Source organism: Lissotriton helveticus, chromosome 7 (assembly GCF_964261635.1).
Source record: "Lissotriton helveticus chromosome 7, aLisHel1.1, whole genome shotgun sequence".
NCBI classification, from domain to species: Eukaryota; Metazoa; Chordata; class Amphibia; order Caudata; family Salamandridae; genus Lissotriton; species Lissotriton helveticus.
This window is the reverse complement of record NC_136068.1, coordinates 162,920,882-162,938,355: the sequence shown is the minus strand read 5'-3', so window position 1 is coordinate 162,938,355 and position 17,474 is coordinate 162,920,882. Positions and strand designations below refer to the sequence as shown.

The 17,474-nt window shown below is 46.8% G+C and overlaps 1 protein-coding gene across 1 annotated transcript in view; it reads right to left on the bottom strand.

Moving 5' to 3' along the window:
• The window catches only part of PTGIS (prostaglandin I2 synthase), a 1,239,217-nt gene that overhangs the window by 223,340 nt on the left and 998,403 nt on the right, over positions 1-17,474 (bottom strand). The window contains exon 7 of the mRNA XM_078651848.1: positions 16,703-16,871. Within this exon, the coding sequence (XP_078507974.1) occupies positions 16,703-16,871 (169 nt within the window). The remainder of the gene's footprint in view (positions 1-16,702; positions 16,872-17,474) is intronic.

The following is a 17,474-nucleotide window of genomic DNA, read 5'->3' as shown; positions in this document are numbered from 1 at the left end:
GAGGACACAGATAGCCCCTGATCGCCCCTCCCGGGGAAACAGAAAGCTCACTAGGTACTAAGGATTATGGAGTTTTTTATATGTAGGGATGGAGGCGGCCCAGAATGGGCATAACAGTGCCCCCACTCCCCAAAAAATATTGCCTCCGGGTGGCAGATGGGACAATAGCCCCTTATCTGCTCCCCCGAGGGGGGGCAAAATGCCCACTAGGCACCAGGGATTAGGTTTTTTATTATACGTAGTGCTGGGGGCTGCCCAGAATGGGCATGTCAATGCCCCCACCCCCCAAAAAAATTAGCCAGTCTTTCTGCCTCCCCTGGGAGGCAGGTGGGGCAATAATCTCTGATTTACCCCCCGGGGGGGCAGAAAGCCTACTAGGCACCAGGGATTGTTTTGTTTTTTCATTTGTAGGGGTAGGGGCTATCGAGACTGAGCATGCTAATGCCCTCACCCCCAAAATAGTCTCTCTGCCCCCGGGGGCAGAAAGCCGACTAAACACCAGGTTATTTTTATGGGTATGTCAGGGAGAAATCCCATAGGCAAGGGTGCTCCCCTTTTTTTAGGCACACCGTTTGGCTGTTTCGGTGATATTTTTAGTCTCATCTGCCCCCAAGTGGGGAGCAGAAATCCACTAGAGACCAGGGGAGATTGTGTGTGTGAACTGAAGTTTTACTGACGGCCTGCGTGTACTGACCTTTGGCTGGCATTTTGCTAGCAGTGTGTGTGGACCTGCACTTGGCTAATGGTGTGTGTGAACTCGTGCTTGATGACTGTGTGTGTAGATTGTGTCTCCTAGGGGAAAGTGATTCTGTTACGGACTAAGGTGGCTGGAATCAAAATAACATGTCTGCAGTAAATTACCTCCCAGACAATAGATTACTATATTTTGTAGAGTTGGGATGTAGATCAATATCCCTACTCAAGTTCTATTATTGAACTCTTCCTACTTTGGTACAGTTTACAATGATTATGTCTATGTGATAACGTGAAGTGATGATAAAAAAATATATTTTTTCTCAATAACAAGAAATCTACAGAAAACCTAGTGTAATAATGTTTGGGGTGCAATCGATAATTTGAAACGGGGATCTGTATAAATCATTGTAAAATGTACCGAAGAAGGAAGAGTTCAATAATAGAACCTGAGTAGGGATATTGATCTAGATCCCCACTCTACAAAATATGGTAATCAATGAACTGGGAGGTAATTTACTGCAGACGTGTGTGTAGATTGGAGCTTGCTTGGTGGTGTGCATGGAGTGGCGCTTGGCTGGAAGTGAACTTGGACTGATGCTTGGCTGACGGGGTGCTTTGATGGTGGTGTGCTGGTTTGGCTCGTGGCTGGTGGAATGCGTGGGTGGCGCTTGGCTGGCGGTGTGCGTGGATAGTGCTTGGCTGACTGTGTGCATAGATGGTGCTTGGCTGGTGGTGTGTGTGCTCCACCTTCCCCGCCAGACAGCAGGCAAGTGACAACCTTGGGAGGGAAAGGCGCAGTGGGCACTCGCCAATGGGGGAAGAAGACGTCGGGCAGAGGCCGCCTGTGGGAAATCCGGGGCCCTTGCGCGGGATCCTGGTGCTTTGCAGGGAGTATGCCTAGACATAGCGGCCTACCACAGCACAGCACAGCACCCATATAGCGATAGGCGCGGAGCTCTCGCAGTGGCCGATCCTCTAGCAGTGCGACGGTCCCTCCACCATCTCACACCTCGGCCTCACGGAGCTTTAGTGGCCTGTAGGCCGTCTAGAGGAACACACGTGGCGGTGAGCACTCCGTGAGGAAAGCCTCAGTGGATGTTCGCCTTTGGGAGAGCGAGGTGCGGGGGCATACAGCAACGGCGGAAGGCCCTGAGCTGATGGAAGAGTCCCTAACGCCTTTGAGAACTTGAGGCGAACCCAAGAGAGCAGCGCATTCCCCCAAACCCGATATCCCGCACGAGGCCTTCAAGCACAGGGCGCACTGGAGAGGAGGTATTGAGTGCATGCCTGCAAGGTGCTCAAGCGGGGGAAGCATGGATCTGAAACAGCCTGCCCCGGGTGTCTCCCAGGTGGTATAATCCTGTCGCTGGCGAGGGGCCCAGGTACCCACCACACCAAGATCACACGACAAGCCAACAAGGGAGTGGGGCTCGCTGGCTGGACTAAGGGGGCTAGCAGGGCCTTCTGGCAACCCATCTGACAGAGCTCACTATAGGTCCCCAGAGAGGGAGTAATTGGGTCCCGGTTTTATCTGGGAGAGAACCAAAACCACGCCAGAGCTCACTCTTGCAGCTTCTCATCCATTCTCACGCAACCCAGCAACGACCACGCTGGCCGACAGGCGAAACATAGCATGTCCTCCTCCAGAGGACGAAAAGAGAAAACCCTTAAAGACCTATTTGCGAAGGCCCAAGGCAGTCACCAAATGGGCGAGTCAACAGCGAGCCCCGATCAGACCGCACTAATGGGTGGCGAAGGTGGTGAACAATCATAGAGGCTTTCCTGAAATCCCTCTTTGTGACGCTACGCAAGGACCTGCAAACACTTAAACGTGACCTCACTGCCGAAGTCAAAGATGTCCGCAGGGATATGGACAGCATCGGAGAGAGGGTCGCGGAACTAGAAGAGAAAAGCGATGGGAGGGACACGGAATTAGTGGCCCTCCAGCAAGAAGTCATCAGGATCCACGATCAGCAAGTAGAACTACAATCCCATCTCGAGGACCTGGAAAATTGTTCTCGCTGCCATAACATCAGGATCCGAGGGGTGAAAAATTACGAGGAAACAGGTGATATCTTTAAATACACTAGGGAGCTCTTCAATCACATACTAAGCAAGCCACTTGACACCGACCTCCTTCTGGACAGGGCGCACAGAGTAGGCCCGCCGTGTTTGGCGACGGTAACGCCACCTTATATTCTACTCTGTGTTCAGGACTTTTGAACTAAAGAAGGCATTTTACAAAAGGCCCGTCAGATGCACCCCCTAACCTTTCGCGGCCAGACCCCAGTCCTGTATCAAGGCTTAGCAGCACTCACCCTGCAAAAAAAGGAGAACTTTCAAACCCATCACAGCGCATTGCCGACAACGCAATATTTCCTACAGCTGGGGTCATCCGTTTTGACTGGTTTTCCATATGGAGGGCAAACTCTTCCAGCTGCGCTCCCTCTCAGAAGCCTGTCACCTACTGGGAGTGCACCCCCCTGCGGAGGAGAGCGGAGATGACGGCCCTACTCCAGGCTCAGAAGATACGAAACCCAGATGGAGACAACAGGGCCGTCTGCGCTGGACCAAAAGACCAAACCCCACAGAAATCTTTCAGGGGCAGAAAGCAGCTCTCGAGACTTTGTCCACTGAACTAGCGAAGACACAGCCCGGCTGATACCTGCAAGACCTATTGCTTTTCTCTGAAATCTCTCTTTTTATGGATAGCTGCAGGCGGGTGGGGGGGGGGGGTTGGTGAGACACCCTTTGCCACACTGTATTCCCCATGTTACTTTTGACCAGATCATCTGAGGATCTGAGGATGATGGACTACAACATGATTTTTCTATTTTCTTTTCTTATTTCTGCTCCTTGCAGAAGGACTTCCAATAGTTTTTTATAAAGGGTTCTTGTTTTTTAGTGGTTTTGGGGTTCCTTGTCCACCTTTTTTTTAAAACTATAGCATACCTACACACAGAGAGAGTTCCTCGACATTCAAATTACCCGACGTTGATGCGGCAGTGAGTCCGGGCTCTACACTTAGCCTACCCGTCCCCATCTAGACGTATGACTCCCACCACACTTAGAATACTCACTCTGAATGTAGGGGGCCTTAACAACCCCGTTAAACGTAAGGCAGTCTTATCCTGTCTATAAAATACCAATGCAGACATGTCTGCTCAAAAAAATGCAACCCTACAGAAATGTCTCAGGGGCAAAAAGTAGCTCTCGAGACTTGTCAACTGAACTAGCGAAGACACAGCCCGGCTGATACCTGCAACACCTACTGCTTTTCTCTGAAGTCTCTCTTTTGATGGAGGGCTGCTGGCGGGGGGGGGGGGGGTGAGACACCCTTTGCCACACTGTATTCCCCATGTTACTTTTGACCAGATCATCTGAGGCTGATGGATTACAACATGATTTTTTCTATTTTCTTTTCTTATTTCTGCTCCTTGCAGAAGGACTTCCAATAGTTTTTTATTCAGGGTTCTTGTTTTTTAGCGGTTTTGGGGTTCCTTGTCCACCCTTTTAAAAAAATTATAGCATACCTACACACAGAGAGAGTTCCTCGACATTCAAATTACCCGACGTCGATGCGGCAGTGAGTCCGGGCTCTACACTTAGCCTACCCATCCCCATCTAGACGTATGACTCCCACCATACTTAGAATACTCACTCTGAATGTACGTTAAACGTAAGGCAGTCTTATCCTGTCTAGAAAATACCAATGCAGACATATGTCTGCTCCAAAAAGCGCATTTACTATTAAAAGACTGCTACTGCCTAAGAGCCCGTGGGTTCCCGACCCAACTGTTTTCCTCGGGTCCCACCAAAACAGCAGGTGTGGCCATATTGGTCGCTCAGAGGTTCCGAGCAGATGTCTTCACAAGGAAGCCAAAATTAAAGGTCGGCTTCTAACCTACCATTTTGCCCTAGGGGGTTTAACGTTCACCATAGGTTCCATTTACGCCCCTAACGAAGGGCAAGAACAGTTTCTCCAAACAGCATTCACTGAAGCGACAGCCACAACAGAGTGCAGGATCCTCTTGGGGGGAAACTTGAACATAGTATTTGACAACAACGCTGACAGATCAAGCCAACGCACTAACCAGGTGGGTGCATTATCCACTGCAGGTCTGACCCAATTACAGGAAATAGGCCTTAACGACCTGTGGCTAAGCTTCCACTCCATAGCAGCGCATATTCTTACAACTCTAACGCCCATAAGATATACGCCAGGCTAGATTACTTGCTGACATCCACACCTTTGCAGGCGATGGCAACGGACATAGAAACTGGGGCAGCTTCTCTATCCTATCATGCACCAGTCATCGCGACCTTTACTCTTCCCCCAATGCAGCGACCTTCCCGATTTTGGCGTCTTTGAGACACCTGTTACACTGCACTACACTCGTAGACCGAATACAACGCTCCATGAAAGACTACTTTTCTCACAACGCTTATGACGACACCTCCCTCTCCTCACAATGGGCAGCTTTTAAAGTGGTTATAGCGGGGAACTAGTGGCCATCTCAACAGCTGACAATGTAGAGCGCAGGCGCAAGAGGTAAGATCTCATTCAGAAAACGAAAGAAGCACCCCAGGTCTGGCACCAACTTAAAGCCATGCAACAACAAATCGCAGCTTTAGACCAAGATAGGGTGGAATTCGCAGCCCTCCGTCTGTGACACTCATATTACATGGGAAGAGAAGAGAAGAGGTCGTCTCCTCACCCACAAGCTGTGGGAAACCCGTCAGAAACAGGGGGTCCGGGAGATTCAGCGGGGGGATGGGCGACGAGTCTCTGAGGACTCGGACATTACTGAGGCGTTTTGTGACTTTTATGCCGGCCTCTACGCCGGCTCTACACTGTCTTCCGAGGACAGAGTTGCCTTTCTCGATTCCGATGGCCTTCCGAGCCTCACGAAAGCCCAAGCAGACCACCTAGACAGGGATATTAGGATTGAGGAGGTCATCGCAGTTATTTTATGTCTCAAACCTGCCAAGGCTCCTGGGCCTGATGGCTTTTCTGCCATATTTTATAAAACATTCTGTACCCTATTAGCCCCAGTTTTCACAAAACGTTTTAACTCATTTGCAGAATCCATTGCGATTCCAGCAAAAATGCTCGAAGCTTCCATAGCTGTCATCCAAAACCGGGAAAGGATAAGACCACATCTATCGCCTATCGCCCTATATCCCTTCTCATTATTAACCTCAAGTTATACACCAGAATATTGGCCGCCCGTCTCTCGCCTTACATGCCCGGTCTGATTGATCAGGACCAAGCAGGCTTCATTCCCCAACGGCAGACTAGTGATAATACAAAACTGGCCCTTCACCTCATTGAGAGGGCCTCTTGGATGCAAGGGGAGTACATGTTCCTTACAATCGATGCCGAGAAGACCTTGGTCCATTGGCCAAATTTAGAGCAAATCCTTATATGGGCGGGTAAGGGGGTGAAGTTTCAGACATACATCCTCAATTGCTTTAAGTTTCCGATAGCTACAGTCGGAGTTAATGGCCATTTGCCCTCACGATTCCTCATAGAGAGGGGCACTCGACAGGGGTGCACCCTGTTGCCCCTTCTCTTTGCATTTTACATAGAGCCCTTGGCCCATTGCCTTCGCCATCACCTCGCGATCACTGGGATTACATTCGGAGGCTATACCCACACTGTCAGCCTGTATGCCGATGACGTTCTAATCTCCTTATCGGCCCCACTTCTCGCACTCCCAGCATGCCTTGCATAACTGTAAGTCTTCGTACTGGAATCCGGGTTTAAAGTGAACATGGATAAATCGATCACACTCGACCTCTCCCTAACGCCACCCACCCGTGCGCATCTCCAGACCTTTCATCACATTCAATGGGCAACTGACACGATTCCCTAATTAGCTACCTCCTTATCGAGCACAGTAACCGCCAACTACGTAAGGCTGCAGCAGACAATCCGTAAGGAGTTGACCCAATGGAAGCACTATCCTCTCTCTTGGCTTGGTAAAATAGCACCAGTTAAGATGACTATCCTCCCCCAGATCTCATAACTGTTCCAAATCCTACCTCTTCGACCTCCACAGAGTTGGATCAAACAGACTCAATCGGAACTTGCTCAATTTATATGGAATGGCCGTAAACCACAAATGAAGCAAACACTGACAATGCTTCCGCCGGAGAGAGGGGGTTTCGGTGTCCCAGATATTCACCTTTATTTTCAAGCGACCCAACTGCGCTACTTGGTCGAGTGGAGCCGGCTAGAGTCGGAGAAGCACTGGCTATTCCAAGATCAAGCAGTAGCTGCCAGACCCCTGCAGGGAATCCCCTTCCTCAGGAGAAAAAACAGACCACCTAACCTAAATGCGTCCCACATTACCCAGGTTACTCTAGAAAGGTGGGATCAGACCAATATCAAACATAATCTCACCTCTTTTCCCTCACCACTCAGCCCATTGATCGAGAACCCAGACTTTCAACTGGGTTTAAATGCAGCAGCCTTCACCTGGTGGAAAGCCTTGGAATGCAGCTCTTTAGGTCATCTCTTCGACCTAGACGGGATTATACAGTTTCACCAACTTAAATCCAATTACGGGCTACCTGAAACCGAAAGGCTCCGATACTACCAGATCCGACCTGGGCTCTCCACTCCCAGGTGCAGCCATTTGCCAATAGACACCTCTCCAATTACGAGAAGTGGCTGGTCACTCGCACCTCCGACAAAAAACGTATCTCGGACTTATACAAAATGCTAGTAGGCAGACACACATACCAGTATAATGCTAGCCGCGCAAGATGGGAGAGGGAGCTGGGCAGATCACCAGGTCACAAAGAAAAGGAGGGGATATATCATAGAGCCCGCCACTTCTTGTCCATTCTTTCCTCTGAGTTCTGGGAAATCACTTGTCCAAGATATGTTCGACTCCTCCAGGTCTCTGACCCAAAAGGGGCTGGAAAATGATACTCGTATTTAAGTAGCAAGACTCAATCGCTGAATACATCTGTTTCTTTGGTGAACAAGGGATGGGGTGGGGGGTGGAGGGAGGAGTTATGATAGGTTTCCTTTGTGCTTTGTTTTGTTTTATGTTATGTTTAACTCTAATTTTACTGCGTTCCTCATATGCCCCGATCACCTTGCTGTGACTAACGTTTACAATGTATTTCGGCTTAGATACAGCTCTTGCAATGCCGGACGCACTGTATGTTGATAACATTTAAAAAACACATTTGAACCATAAAAATGGTGACTCACTTGTGTGGGTAGGGCTGGTGCCTGTGACAGGAAATGGCCCAAAATGTACTGTGCTGATTTCAAAATTATCAATCGCAAAACTACCTGGTTTTGCAATGGAGCCACCTGCGTTTTTGGTCTCAGGGTCAGCGGCCATCTAGGGAAACCTACCAAACCCAGACATTTCTGAAAACTAGACACCTAGGGGGGTGCAGCTTTTGTGGATCTCCCAACATTTTCCTACCCAGAATGCCCTGCAAACCTTAAATTTAGCTACAAAAATATGTGTGGCAAACCTTTCCTACCACCCAGCGTTCCCCTCCATCTCCCGAGTAAAATGATACCTCACCATGGGTGGGTGGGCCAATAGCATGGGACTGAGAAGGGCCAAAAGCATAGAGACTGAGGAGATAGCACAGTGAGCTTCACTGAAGCTGCACCACCCTGGACTCCCCTAGGTGTGTAGTTTTCAGAAATGTTTGGGTTTGGTAGGTTTCTCTTGATGGCCACTGAGCCCAGGACCAAAAAAGCAGGTGACTCACTCATCTCCACAGTATGTATTGGGGTGTTTCCTGACATGGGCACTAGCCATACCCGCACAATTGAGGTACCATTTTTATCAGGAGACTTGGGGAAATACGGGGTTGGTGGAAGTTTATGGCTCCCTTCAGATTCCAGACCTTTCCATCACTGAAAAGTGAGGAAAATGTTTGTTTTTTTGACAATGTTTGAGGTTTGCAGGGGATTTTGGGTAACAGAACCTGATGAGAGCCATACAAGTCACCCCATCCTGGATTCCTTTTGCTGTCTAGTATTAACAAATGTACAGGTTTGCTAGGTTTACCTAGGTGCTGGCTGAGTGAGGGTCCAAAATCCACAGTTAGGCACATTGCGATAAAATGGTCAGTATTCACTGGAAAAATTTGAGGTGCCCACATTGCGTTTTAGTCCATTTCCTGTCACCGGCACTAGGCCTGCTCATATATGTGAGGTACCATTTTTATCAGGAGACTTGGGGGAATGCTGGGTCGGTGGAAGTTTATGGCTCCCTGCAGATTTCAGAACGTTCCATCACAGAAAATTGAGGAAAATTTGTTTTTTTGACAGAGTGTAATATTTGTAAGGGATTATGGGTAACAGATCCTGAAGAGAGCCACACAAGTCACAAGGATGGAAGCCCAGACTAATCCCTTGGTGTAGACAGGAGCAACCTCAACCAAGCTGAGGAACACTGGACATTTTCATTTGTTGTTGTACTTGAATAAAGCATAAGGGAAACAAGATTCTATTCCGGTCTCTATTGCCTTACTTTTGGAGATAAACCCTAATCCCAACCGATTCACTGACAAAGTGATGGAGAATGCGGGTATAGACCCATACCAATACAGGATGGAGAATCTGGTTTATCAGCTGAAAGAAGGACAGTCCAAGTTAGAATGGGCCATAGAGAAGAACGCGAATCAAGCCGAGTTGGATCAGGCTGTTTTTACTTCGGCCATCCAGACCCAAGCTGACCATGTGATCAAGATAGCAGAAGGGCAGACACAACTCCTCATGGGCCTCGGACAAGGGAAAGGCCCTGCACCCCCTGGGACAGTGGTTCCCCTTCAGAAATACGTTTTAGGGGAAGACCCCCGTCTCCTTCTTTTTTAACTTTGAAAGAGCCGCAAGAGCTAGCGGCTGACCTACGGATCGATGGCCCTTTTATTTGGCCCCCTTGCTCAAAGGTGAAGCACAGACCACCTACCAGGTCATCAATAAGGACAGGACTAAAGTCTATGGCCTGGTAAAACAGTACACCCTAGACCGCCTAGGTGTGGATGATGAGACGCATCGCCTGAAATTCCGACAGGGACAACCCAAATACCCTCTTTTATAAAATGAAGATCGCAGCGGATCGGTGGCTGAAACCATTGGAGTCTAGCAAGGAGGACATAATGAACAAGGTCTACCTCAAACAATACCTTGAGGCCCTTCCTTATGGAACTCAAAGGTGGCTCCCCCAACATGCAGGCCTAACCCTAGATCATGCGGTGGAGATGGCCACCTCCTTCATGCTGGCCCATTACCGCAACACGACGAGGGAACCACAAAAACCACAAATGGGGCTCCCTCCACCAAGAACTGAAAGAAAACTGCCAAAATCAGCCGTGGAGCCTTTCAGACCCCGTGCTTTGAATGTGGCGAGTGGGGACACATCGCCCGGTTCTGTGGGAAAAAGAGAGACAAACCGGAAGACAAACCCATTTACGTCAGCTGTGCTCCCCGAACTGTCCTCTATGCACAAGAAATGAGGCCTGTTTATTATGTAAGTCTCACTGTGAACCAACAACCGGTGACATCCCTTCCTGACTCGGGATGTAAACACTCAGTAGCCAGAGAGGAGATAGTCCCTGTATCCTGTATCATACCCAAGCGGGCTGTTAGTATACGTTGCGTTCATGGGGACATTAAGGAGTATTCAGTAGCCCGGCTGACTCTTTGTACTGAGACCGGGGTAAAAACCATAGCAGATGTGGGGGTTCTTCCGTTACTCCCTGAAGAGCTTATACTAGGGGTGGATAATCCTTGTTTTCCCGCTCTCCTAGCCAAGACACTGAAGGACTGTTCTTTAGGCCAAAGCATGCATACCAACTTACTAGGCTCTGAACCATGGGCTATGGACAATCCTTAGGGTAGCTCAGATAAATGACAGCTACCTTAGCAACGCCTGACACAACGCACTGGAGACAAAAAACGATCCTAGAAGAACCTATCCTTGTTTTTCGGAGCGTAAGGGCCTCCTCTATCGCATTGTTAAAGAAGGGGTAGAGTCCCAGTTGTTGGTCCCAGCTGCTTTCAACGACCAAAATCTTGTTCTTCGCCCACTCCCACCTCCTGGCAGGCCACTGTAGTGCCAAAAAAACCAGTCAGAGACTGATCGAAGTATTTTCCGGAATGGGGTTTCCCCACACGATCATCGCCAACCAGGGGACACGTTTGTGTCCAAGCTAATGAAGGGGGTATGTAAACCTTTGGATATCAAGCATATCAAAGCGTCCGTTTACCATCCCCAAATAAATGGCCTTGTGTAGAGGTACAACAGCAACCTAAAGCTCACTCTAAAAAACTGTTAACCGGGAACGGAAGGAATTGGGATCAACTCCTTCTTCTTGCCCTGTTTGAGATTCGCAGTACGGTCCAGAGCAGCTTGGGAGTCTCTCCGTTCAAGCTACTGTACGGACGAAGACCACGCACCTTACTGAAAATCACAAAAGAAAGCTGGGAGGAGAATGGAGCAAAAGAAGCTCAGGCCCTAAATGATTATGCCAACCAGGTCAAAGTGCGTCTGCATAAGTTAAGAACCCTCGCCCATGACAATCTAGAGAGAGCACAAAGCCAGCAAAAATGTCATTATGACAAAGGCAAGCAATGGAGGGAGTACCAAATCGGTGAATGTGTTCTGATCCTCCTGCCTTTCTCCACCCACAAACTAAAGAAAGAATGGCACGGTCCATATGAAATAATCAGAAGATAGGGGAGACCACCAAAGTGTTACGCCTGTCCTCAGGAAAAACCCAGATGTACCACGTCAATTTACTAAAAAAATGGTTGGGTCCAGCTCCTAGCAAGACCTGTACAGTCTCTGTGGTGACTGCTTCCTCGACCACGGTTGATGCCACTCTTATTAGCCCTGAACTTTATAGTAAGGAAAAACAGGAGTTAGTGACCATCCTACACTCCATGTCTGATATCTTTTTAGACCAACCCGGTAGAACCCACTTTGCAACTCATTCCATACCAACCACAGAAGGGGTCACTATCAAACAGAAACCTTACCGGGTTCCTGAAGTACGTAGTTCCGCTCTAAAAAAGGAAGTGACAGATATGCTAAACCTAGGGGTCATAATACCCTCCATGAGCAACTCATAATACCCTCCATGAGCAACTGGTGTTCCCTAAAGTCCTGGTGCCAAAACCGGACGGGAGTACCCGTTTTTGTATTGATTTCAGAGCAGTAAACCACATATCTAAACAGGACGTGTACCCTCTTTCGAGAGTGGACGAAATGATCATGTGCCTGGGTGAGGCTCTATATATCACTACCATCGACCTCACTAAGGGCTATTGGCAGATCCCATTACACCCTAGTGACCAGGAGAAAACAGCTTTTTCTACTCCTGATGGGTTGTTCACTGTATTACCATTTGGCCTACATGGGGCCCCTGCCAGTTTCCAAAGACTCATGGATACCCTATTAAAACAACATCTAGGGTACTCATCAGAATACCTAGATGACATAATAGTGTACAGCAAAACGTAAACAAAACATTAGAACCATCTTGCCACCATTCTGTCAGAACTAAGAAGGGCTAACTTGCATATCAATGCAAAGAAGTTGAAGTTTGCATTTCAAGTGAAATATCTGGGGTATTTGTTGGGAAAAGGACTGATCGAACCACAAACCGAAAAGGTCAGGGCCATTCAGGACACCCCCTTTCCCACCACCGGAAAGGAACTACGGGCCTTCCTGGGGTTAGTCGGTTATTACAGACGGTTTATACCCCTCTTCTCTGACATTGCTGCACCCCTCACCAACCTATTGAGGAAGTCTACTCTGCCTTCTCACCTTAGAACCCCATCTGACCAAGAGAGTATGGCCTTCTAGAAATTAAAAACGATACTTACCACATATTCAGTGTTGCTCACTCCTAATTTCCTCAAACCCTTCATCCTGCAAACTGACGCTTCTGGAGTTGGCATAAGAGCCGTGCTCTCTCAATTGGATGCTGACGGACTTGAAAGGCCGATTCTTTATATAGGTCGGAAACTCTTCCCTAGAGAACAGGCTTATTCCACGATAGAAAAAGAGTGCCTGGCCCTGAGGTGGGGTTTAGAGAACTGAAGGTACTATTTAGAGGGACGGTCTTTTATTCTGTACACTGACCACGCTATCCGTACCTGGCTCCAATGGAATAAGGGGTGCAACTAACGGGTCCTTCGCTGGTTCTTGGCGCTTTAACTATTCCAGTTCGAGGTTTGCCACCGGAAGGGCAGGGATCAGGGTAACGTGGACTTTCTATCCCGATTTCCTCTTTCCCCCAATCAGGGAATTCCTACGTGGGGCATGTTTCAGGAGACGGATGACGGACATCAAACTATAGTGCCATATTGTCCTTCCGACACCTTCACTGATGTACTGTCCCTCCGTATGCAGGCTGTGGAAGAGCCCTGTAAGGGAGTGATCAGCGGCCACCAGGATGAGCTCCAAGGGGCGTGGCCAGTGATGCTTCCCTCAATGGTCCTATCAGGAGATGAGCAGGACGAAAGAAGACCCCCGCGAGCTGTGACAAAGGCGGAAGACGAGGCAAGGATAGAGGGAGAGGAAACGCAGACGCCGAAGCAGAAGAGTATCACTGCCGAGACAGAGGAGCTGTGGAGAGACACGGGTAGAGACGCTGTCCTCAAGGGGAATGAGACGCCAGGGGGGCCAACGGGACCATGGCTTGCCCCGCCACTCACCGGGAGGAGGGTGGCTGTACAAGGTACGGATGAAAATCTGGGGATTTTCAGGGCATGGGAAGGGGAGGGAAGCATCATAGAGGGAGGACACGATAAATACTACTTGGTACCGGTATCTGGGTGATACTTCCCTCACGCCCCATTCCCTGTAGGAGGAAGCTGTATCTTCCTCTATACTGACCCTAGGTATTTCATTTAATTTGCATCATGGGGTCTGGACCGGTGGAAGAAGGACAGAAGCCCAGACCAACCCCTTGGTAATGACGGGAGCAACCCCAACCAAGCGGAGGAACATTGGACATTTTCATGTGTTGTTGTACTTTAATAAAGCCTAAGGGAAACGAGATTCCATTCCGGTCTCTATCACCTTACTTTTGGAGATAAATCCTAATCCCAACAGATTCCCAACAGGTTCCAAAATCCACATCTAGGCACATTGCAAAAAAAGGTCAGTTCTCACTGGAAAATGTGATGTGCCCATGTTGCGTTTGGGCTATTTCCTGTCACAGGCACTAGGCCTACCCACACAAGTGAGGTACCATTTTTATCAGAAGACATGGGGGAATGCTGGGTGGGTAGAAGTTGTGGCTCCATGCAGATTCCAGAACTTTTCGGGCCAGAAGATTGAGGAAAATTTGTTTTTTCTGGCAAAGTTTCAGGTTTGCAAGGGATTCAGGGTAACAGAACCTGGCGAGAGCCAAATAAGTCACCCCATCCTGGATTCTCCTGGAGGTCTAATTTTCAAAAATTTACAGGTTTGCTAGGTTTACCTAGGTGCCAGCTGAGCTAGGATCCAAAATCTACAGCTAGACACATTGCTAAAAAGGGTCAGTTTCCACTGGAAAAATGTGATGTACCCACGTTGCGTTTTGGGCAGTTTCCTGTCACAGGTACTTGGCCTACCCACGCAAGTGAGGTACCATTTTTATCAGGAGCCTCAGGGGAATGCTGGGTGGGTAGAGGTTTGCAGCTCCCTGTAGATTCCAGAACTTTCCATCATAGAAATATGAGGATTTATTTTCTTTTTACAAAGTTTGAGGTTTGCAAGGGATTATGGGTAAGAGAATCAGGTGAAAACCACAGACGTCACCCCATCCTGGATTCCCCTGGATATCAAGTTTTAAAAAATGTACAGGTTTGCTAGGTTTCCCTAGCTGCCGGCTGATCTAGGGTCCAAAATCCTCAGCTAGGCACATTGCAAAAAAATATGGATCAGTTTTCACTAGAAAAATGTGATATGTCTATGTTGCGTTTAGGGCTGTTTCTTGTCGCAGGCACTATGCCTACCCACACAAATGAGATACCATTTTTAACAGGAGACTTAGAGGAACACAACATTGTAGAACAAATGTTATTACCTATTGACTTTCTACGCATTTCTGCCTTCTAAATAAATGTAAGACAATGAGTAAAAAATAAGTCACTTTGAAAAATGTCCTCTAATTCACATACTAGTATGGGTAACCAAAATTTCCGAGATGTGCAACTAACTACTGCTTCTAAACTTTATATTTTGCTCCCATTTCAGAAATATAAAGGTGTCCTTGATACCTATTTTTTACTCTTCATATTTTACCAAATTAATTGCTGTATACCGGGTACACAATGAAAACCCATTTCAATGTGTAGCTCAGTTATTAACTCTGAGTATCTCGGATCTTAGTGAACCTACAAGTCCTATATATCACCGCAACCAGAAGGGTCCAGTTGGATGTAATGGTATATTGCTTTAAAAAATCTGCCACACTTAGAAGAAGTTGCAGGTGAAAGAAAATGTTGGCACAAATGGCTGTTTATTTCAACTCAATTTTAATATTATTTTATTTCAACTGTTAGTTTTATAGGAAAACCTTGAGGGATCTCCACAAATAACCCCTTGCTAAATTCAGAATATTGTCTACTTTTATGAAATATATAGCTTTCTAGGATCCATTATTTCTTTCACACCCATTTCTACCGCTAACTGGAAGGAGGTTGAAAGCACAAACAATTGTAAAAATAGGCTATATCACAGTAAAATGCCAAAACTGTGTAGAAAATGTCGGTTTTCTTACAAAAGTCTGCCTGTTCCTGTCAGCTGAGAAGACAGTAATTTAAGCACCACAAGCCCTTTGGTGATACCATTTGCAGGGAAAAAACAGACGCTTTTTAATACTATTCCCCCCAATAAACAAAATGTTGCTGTATGTTGGCTAATTTCTGGGTCTCCTCTAGGGGAATCCACAAACCCTAGGTACCTCTGAAATCCTCAGGATATTGGAAGAAAAGGAAGCAAATTTAGGATGCATACCTTATGTGGACAAAAAGTTACAGGGGCCTAAGATCGAACTACCCCAAATAGCCAAAAAAAGCTTTAGCACAGGGTGGGAGGGGGGAAGGCCTAGCAGCGAAAGGGTTAATACTCAATCTCTTATAGATTAGACAAGTTCAACATTTTAGAACTGTACATTCCCATTTGCTGACAGATGTACCTTCATCAATGTCAATTTCTCAATCATCTTAAATACAATAAGGCCTAGTAGATGCAAAATACAAATTAATCCTTGGGCAGAAAGTTAAACCCAGTTGAAGGACCTCCTTTTCTTAATGTGTCAACATCCGCTCACACAAACTAACTACTGGGTGATTCACTGTGAGATCCGTTGTATCTCTGGTGAAGTAGTTGTACCATCCGCATGGAGGCTTGCATTTGCCTTTGTCATCCACTTATGGGTTTAATTAATTTTCCTTTGTTTGCTGCCTCAACCTCTTAGGTAGCCTCTCTTGCTACTTTGCGGTCCCTGGCCTGCTGTAGTAGGTGAGACATGCACAAAAAGCTACACCACATTTTCGAGCTGATCTCCCACATTGTTTCTGATGACAAAATGCATGAACTAGGGATGTTAAAAGTGCCTCCACCATAAAGCACATCAACACATGAAATTCTAAAGTTAAGGTATTATCCTAACCTTTACTCCTACTCCTGCCACGACTTGTGGAAGGTGAATACGAGATGTGAGTAAAAGATGTTGATAAAAATGCAATGAGATGACTGCATAACAATGTGGAGATTACACTAAATTAAAAAAGTGATTTCTATTTGCTTGTTTGGGAAGGTACTTGGTGAAAGTGTCTGACATGCAGAACATAAATGGTTATGGTCATGAGATGTATTCAATCATGTTTTTTCAGCTTTTTGGTTTTGAAAAATGAGATTCCACGCTTGTGTTATTCTTGATTTTGCTTATTGCATTTTTTGCACTGTGTCTGATACACTATTGAAATCTTACTATTGGAAAAAAGCATTATACTCACCAAAAACATGAGCGCTGTCCAACAATTCTTGGGAAGTGTATTCTTTTTCATCCAAGGGCTGGGCTTTGTTTTTAAATATTTCGTCTAATTCTTTTTTAACTGCAGCCATGGCCTTAGGGTTCTTCAAAAGGTACAAGAGAAGCCAGAAACAAGCAGGGCCCGCATTTCCCTAGAAAGTAATAATCAAAGTGGACATTTGTTATTTGCTGCTGCCTAATCACATGGAGATAGCTGCATTCATGTGGGAGTATACAGTACTAACAAATATGTTAATGTCAATGCCCAGTTTTTACTATAAAATTGCGATACTTTAGAACCATCAGGTGCAAACTACTGTTGATCTATCATAAGGATGGAGAATGGACAAGAAAGGGACATAATTCTCTCAGTGAAATTACCCAGGAGCATGCAGAGTTAAGAACTGCACTCTAGTCCTCTTGAATTGAAATTGATTTAGCCCACCTGTGATTGGCTGAGGTAAGAATTCTACTCTAGCTCTCTTGAATGGAAATTGATTGTGCCCCCTTCTCACTGGCTGTATTGAGGGAGAAAGCTTAAGAAGTGAACCAGTATTGCATAGAAGGGGTAGGGTCATCACTCCTGTTTTTTTTTGTATTATTTTTTGTGTATTCAGGTTTTCTTTTCTCAGCATTTTCCCACCTTTCAAACGATTAGTGCTTATTATTCTCATAGACTTATAAGTTAGAAATTGTAGGAGAATATGTTTTCCAGTCTGCATTGAACAATTTGCCATTGTTATAGAATATATCAA